A 7,213-nucleotide genomic window follows, 5' to 3' on the forward strand; every position below is an offset into this window, starting at 1 on the left:
ATATAAAAGAATAAAAATAAAGTAAGAAGTAGAATATGATGAAGAAAGAATAAAAGTAGAAAGTAGAGAATATAAAAATAAAGAAGATGAAGAGTAATAAAACAAAAGAAATAATAAAAGAAGAAAAGAAGAAATAAAAAGTGTATTTTTATTGTAAAAATTAGAAATACTCAATAAAAGTGTCTAATCTAATGGTGTAAAATGATTAACAATATTTTATTAATGAAAAATATTTTACTCTTTTTATGTTTATTATTTATATGTATAATTTCATTATGATGTTTATTATATAATCAATCATATGTGTTATGTTATTATAACATATAATAAGTGATAAAATATAAATGAAAATGATATGAATATATTATATAGAATATAAAAACAAAAGAATAATAAGAATAAATGATAAATAAATATAGAAATGATAATCAATGATATAATAATAAATAAAAAGTATAAAAGATAAAATTAATATTAATATAAAACAAAAGAGAATAAATATAAATTGAAAGTACATATAAATGATAATAATATAAAAGATGAATAAGATGAATAAACAAATATAACTAAATATAAAAGAATAACAATAAGAAAATCTAAAGAATATAAACATAAAAATAATAAAATAAGAATAATATAATAATATATAGATAATAAGAATAACACAATGATATAAATAATATAAACAGAGAAATAAATATAAAAATAAGTACATAAATAAAATAAGATAGATAAATAACATAATAAAAATAATTATGATTCATCAAATCATCTATTTCATTAATATTTCATACAAAATGAATACAATTGATTGTAAAATATAAACATAAATATATACAAATTCTGTATTTATCATACTTTTTTATTTTTTATTTTTATTTAGGAGCAAAATATAATAAATGGAAAAATCTAATGATGCAAATTTTTTTGCATCTTTTTTCTTTTTTGTAAATTATTCGGATGCATTTTTTCTTTGCTAATTTTCGTACCCTTTTTGAAGAATAATAATTGAAACATTTTATTTGTTATCAAATTCTTATTATTTATTCTTTTATTCTTTTACTTATCTTTTATTTCTTCTCTTCTTAATCAATACATATGTTATAAAATTTAACATTATATAGTGTTATTGATAATTGTTATATTCTTTTCATTAATACTATGTTTTCACAGCAATTTATAAACACTTTAGTTTTCAGAAATTGAATTATTCCATCATTAATTTGTTCATCATTTCTTTTCTCTTTCATGAGATATTCATTTTAACTTATTTTCATTTACTCTGTTTTAATTACATCAATTTATTTTCATTGATCATTTTGTTTGATATATATGAACGTCATTTCAAATATTAAATTAACCATTATGAATCTTTAAAATATATCATAATAATAACTTTCTTTAATATAACAAAATTCAATATTTTCTAACACTCTCATCACCAACCAATACTTTCTTCATAGTGAAATTAACTTCAACAACTTCAATGAAATGAATTTTCAATAATCTAATAAATACACTAACCAATATCAAATTCATAAGAAAAAACATTAATTTCTTTATCAAACACATTCTATTATTGAAAATAAAAATGAATAATATTATCCAAGTTCATTTAATAAAAATTATATAAGTTAGAAATTAATTTATCATAAACCTTTATTTTATCTTTACAAATAAATATTTATTAAAGTATATAACAATAGATAACTCTATCTTTTTTAATATGATAACAATGAATTTAAATAATTATTATTTTATAATATTCATAGTCATTCAGTTAGCTTTTGGTATATCATGTGCTTCATTTTCTCCTTTCTAAAATAATATAAATTTTTAAAGTATTAATTTAGTCAAAGACTAAAAATGAATTAATCTAATACTTCATATTAATATTTGGTAAAAATAATACTGTTTTATTCCTTTATATTGGTTTTAATTAAAGTTAATACATATTACTCAAATATATTATACAAATGTTTATATAATATGTTATACTAGAGTAAGTACCAATGAGTTTAACATAAATTCTAAATATGTTTAATAATTATAAAAATCTACTTACTTAAAACAAATTGATGGAATAACTTAATTCTAACAATTTATATATGTAATATGTTACATAGCGAGATGATTATGTTAAAGATATTTAAAGCACAACTTCGTGACAGACTTTTAGAAATTTTTGAATTGAAAAAGAATCAAGTCTCGAGTCTTTAGTATTTCATTTTTTGTTTTAAAAAGGAAAATTTAAGTGACTTAGAATCTGATTAATGAGTTTTTCTTTTGAAATAAAATGATGTTCATTATGTAATATTTCTGCAAACAACATCATTGTTTCTACTCTTTAAAGGGAAACAAAAAATTAGTCAGAAGAAAAAGAATAAATAGGAAAAACAAAAAGTATATTATGGTGTGACTAAATAGAAGGTGAGAGATAAACATCTGGATCTTCTTTCATGTCACAATTCAAATTTAAATGCACTTTTGGTGGTAATGAATAACAGTTAGATTGGTTTGAAGAAGGTTTTACATGATACAATGATATTTCTGACAAATGAATTGTTTCACTTATTCTTGGTTTAATCAGTTGATAAGTGATAGGGCGAGTGTTCCCATGTTTTTTAACTTCATTTGTTCTTTGCCTTTGTTTTTCTTCAACTTCAATGACTGAAATATCAGAAATATTTTCAACTGATGGAGTTGGAGAAATAACCCAATTAGCTTTTTTTTGAGATATGTCAGTAAGAACTTCATCATCAATGTCATCAAAACTAAGTTTTTTGGTTGGAACAAACATTGTATGTTGGTGTTTCAAAACAGGTTGAATAATTGGATGACTGTTTGTTTTACATAAAACTAAAGAAGATGACTGGTGTTTTGTGATGAAATTTTTATTTGAATTTTCTCTTGACAATGTGATGCAATCTGTTTTGGTATGAATAAGTGAAGATTCAATAGTTTTTCTTGATGGAATTGAAGGAATTGAAGGAATTGAAACAATGATACTAGGCTTTTTTTGTAACATTAATCGGGTTGTTTTTCTTACGATAGTATTAGACTTTTTTACTGGATGAAGCTCTTCTCTAATTTCTTTTATTTCTGTTAAATCTTTTTTATTTCTGATAAGCCCTTCTCTTTCTTTGAGTTCTTGAGATGATATGATAATATCTTGATCGAGGTCAAATGTATCTTGTTGACTTAATTGGACTTTTTCTTTTATATTATAACAGCAATCACTTATTGTTTGTCCAAACCCAAAATGTTTCTCTTTCATTTTTTGTATTGGTTCTTCAGAGATTTTAGCATTATGTTGTGATGAATGACGAAACTGACAATCATTACAATGCATTTGCATAAGATCACAACTCTTTATTTTAAGTGGACTAATTGTTCTTTTCACTGCTTTCTTTTCACTACTTTTTCTTGGTTTAGTATTTGTTGAATAAGAAGAGTACCTTTTCTTGTTTTTTTTAATTTCATCAATTTCAGGAAACCCAACAGTATAAGGTTTCTGGGAGGGAATTTGCTCGTCATTGACACACTGTTTATATTTATTCAAAAATTTCCCAAGGTCATATTCATTGAAATAATCAATGGCAATAATACGAGTAGGTTCCATTCTTTATTATAATTTTTTTATTTTTCAGTTTTTTCTTTTTTATAATTTGAGTTTTTCGTTGAACAGATGAATTTCCAAGCATTTAAACACCACTGATATATTCCTCCTATAAACAGACTTTTTCTTAGAACAAAAGTTAGGTGTTGTTTTTGTAAAGTTATTATAAGAAAATAGCAAAGATAATATAAAGAGTCAACAAATAATTCATTAAATGAAATTAATTAATAGCACAATATTCTACAAAGAGTTAATAAATAAACACATAAAAATTGACATTTTATTTATAAACTCAGAATAAAACTAAACAAAAAGAAATGATACATAGAGTCTATTGTAAAAGAGTTACAAATACAATAAGAGATAAATAAAAATAAATTTGTATATTTATAATATACAAGTAAATAAATAAAAGTAATATGAAATAATTAATTGTATTTGATTGTCTCTGTTGTTCTTGAGTAACATTGACAAATTTTGTTTAAATAACAATTTTTTTTTATATTATTCTGTAATTTCCATAATACTTATTATACTTTTATTGTAAGGTATAAATAATACATTATATTTAAGTAATAAATTTTTTATAGTTGTTAAAAACAAATAATATAAAGTATCTAGTTGTTTGTTTATCATTTTCAGAAATTAGCTTTATTTGATTTATTTTTAATTAATTAAATCCAATAAAAATATTAAACGATGTATTTCAAGTTAACTGATATTTATATATATTCCATTTATATTCTAGTATAATGGTAATTAATTTATAAATAAAATATTAAATAGTATGAAGAATCATATATCATTAAACACTATAACAAATCTATTCAATAGAAATAAAGATAATAAATAAATTGAAAGAGTGTTAATATTCATGAAATACATTATGAAAATAATGATAGATAGTACTTTAGACTTAAGAGAAAAAAGAATGAAATAGTCAAGGGTATTATTCCCTATTAATATGTAATATATATAGAAGATAGTAAAAGACATAATAGTATAGAGCATTTTTGAGTTGTTAGAATATTATTTTTCACCTTGAAAATATAATTTAATATAAAAACAATTTTGATTGATTAAAATATAAAAGTTTCTTTCTTCAATGACTAATTTAAATACTTTATATTTCATAATATAGTTTGTTTGTTTGATGATGTTTTTATTTCTTCTATTTTGTAGTAATTTACTTTGTTCTTCCTTAATTCATTTTATTTGTATTTTTATCTTTTTGTTATATAAGATTATTTAACTTATTTTGTACTTCCACCGCTTCTTGAATGTTTTGTAAAATATTAAAAGAATGTTATTCTGTTTGTTTATGTAGAACAGACACATTTGAATGTATTATGAGTTCTTGTTATATAATATTTTATTTGAGGTAAATGTCTTGTTGTATCTTTATTTCCTATCTTTTCTAGACTAATACTCCAACTATTTATTAATTAAAACTTCTTATTGTATTTAATTTATTTTTATAAATGTTTATTTTAAAAAAGTTAATCGAATCAGATATAAATTCCCTTCTTTCATTCTTTTTCTTATTTTATTATATTCCTGACTTATGTTTATTGATAAATGAGGTAGTTTTTGTGAAGTTTCATTGTATAATATAATACTTAAACTAATTTTTAATTCTTCTCTAATTTCTTTATTAAAACTATTATTTATTCTTGGTCATTTATTCATTTTTGTTTATTTTCCCAGAAATTTTAATTGAAGCTATAGACGAGAATAATCTGCATTATTGTTTTTAATAAATTTAATATACTAATAATTAATCTATGAAAAAAAAAGAATATATTGTGTTAGTGTCATAAATTTTTAATAAAGAAACGAACAAAAATAGGAACAAGAATGAACGAAGAACAACTTTTTTTTTAAATTAAAGTACTAGATTAAAAATATTATGAAAATGAAAGAATAAAGATAAAATTGAACAATAATACATGTCTTTGCTAAAAAATAAATGAAGAGAATTCTATTAGTTAGTATGGAGTATACCATAAATTATTAACTCAAGAAGAAAAAACTAAAGATAAAACAATAATAAATTAGATATAATATAAATAAATGAAAATAAATAAGCAATAAATATCACAATCATATATAAAAATTAAAATAAAAATTAAATAGGTAAGAAGCATCAATTAAAAAACAAAAGTACAATAATAAAAACTAACAATAAACTCAAGATATGAAAAGTTATAAAAATAAAACCTAAACTAAATATAAATTAACATTGGCATATAAATACCAATAAAATAGTAAGACTTATTGTTTAGTTTTGATTTTAGTATTATTTTCTTTTATTTTAGCATTTTGTGCTATCTCTGTTAACTTTGAAAGAATACTCTTAAAACTCATTTTTGGTTCTTCATTAATAAACAACAAAAAGTCTATGCTAAAACAAGACATTCAAAAAAAAGATAACCCAAAATAAATTCTTTCTTATAATAGTTTTCTGAAACAACACCTTCTTTAATTTATTGTTTATTATTTTTAACTTTTCAATTTAATGAGCCATACTCTAGAAAGTTTCATTTTTTGAGTTATTGTGAATTAAACATAAAAGTGTTTCAAATTATATTTTTAATAATTTGCACTCCCTGAAGTTATTATGTAAAACAAACAACCCATTTAATATATTCTAGATAACTCTCCTTATATATAGAATAAAAATTAAACCAATTGTATTTATTTCAATTTTACTGTGAATAGTTAATTTTGTTTAAACCAATTAACTTTCTCTTTGATTAGTGAATGATTTATTCCATTTGAATAAAAAAAAGAATATACCTTAAAAAAAAAGAATAACACTTTTTAAACTACTTATTCACAAAATAATGAAGAATATATTTTTGATAACTTAAAAAACTTTAATGAAACAAAAAAATGAATAATAATTATTAGTTAATAATAATAGCACTAAACTTCTTTAATTCTATATTAAATTATTTATTATTCTTTTTAACTTTGTTTAACACAAATTAAAAATTTGTTATTCAATTTGTTATTTTTTATTTTTCAAAATTTTCCATCTTTAAATTTTATCAATGGGAATTATTAATTATATAACAAGTATACTTTATATTCCTTATGTATTCACCCCATTGGTATTGTTAATATGTTTATTATCATGTATAATTGTTATTAGATACAATTCATTAAGAGATGAAGATGTGATGTTTGTTATTTTCGCAGTTGTTGTCTGTGTATTGATTAAAACATCAACAATCTCAATTCTTGGGACTTACATTTCACCTATTAATCAACCAGTATTTATTTATGCATACTTTTCTATCCAACTCCTAAGAAATATGATTTGTTTATTCCAATTAAAATTAGATGAACAATGTTACTATTCTCCAGCAGCTTTTGTGGCAAACTTTTCAACAATAGGATTTATTGTGTTTATGCCAATATATATTGTTTTATTCTGTACATTAATATTTAAATGTATAAGTCTTGCACCATCAATTACATTACCAATAACAATACCAGAATTTATTATAATTCCAATTGAAGTTATTTATGTAATCTATAATTATGGATTTATATATAAACGATGCTTATGATAATCAATGGAGTAAA

General features: G+C 20.7%; 2 protein-coding genes across 2 annotated transcripts; one reads left to right on the forward strand and one right to left on the reverse strand.

Moving 5' to 3' along the window:
* Nucleotides 1-2,419: 2,419 nt before the first annotated feature.
* Nucleotides 2,420-3,622, reverse strand: EHI_000010 (uncharacterized protein; the record flags this gene model as incomplete). Its single annotated transcript, XM_650638.1, has 1 exon — nt 2,420-3,622. The coding sequence occupies one exon, from the start codon at nt 3,620-3,622 to the stop codon at nt 2,420-2,422; it is 1,203 nt and encodes a 400-aa protein (XP_655730.1).
* Nucleotides 3,623-6,675: 3,053 nt separating this feature from the next.
* On the forward strand, nt 6,676-7,197 carry EHI_000020 (uncharacterized protein; the record flags this gene model as incomplete). The annotated part of the gene is made up of 1 exon (XM_001914283.1): nt 6,676-7,197. One exon carries the CDS (start codon nt 6,676-6,678, stop codon nt 7,195-7,197), a length of 522 nt encoding a protein of 173 aa, XP_001914318.1.
* Between the last annotated feature and the right edge of the window lie 16 nt (nt 7,198-7,213).

The sequence above is a fragment of the Entamoeba histolytica genome, genomic scaffold, assembly GCF_000208925.1.
Source record: "Entamoeba histolytica HM-1:IMSS scf_1104750516277 genomic scaffold, whole genome shotgun sequence".
Taxonomy (NCBI): domain Eukaryota; phylum Evosea; order Mastigamoebida; family Endamoebidae; genus Entamoeba; species Entamoeba histolytica.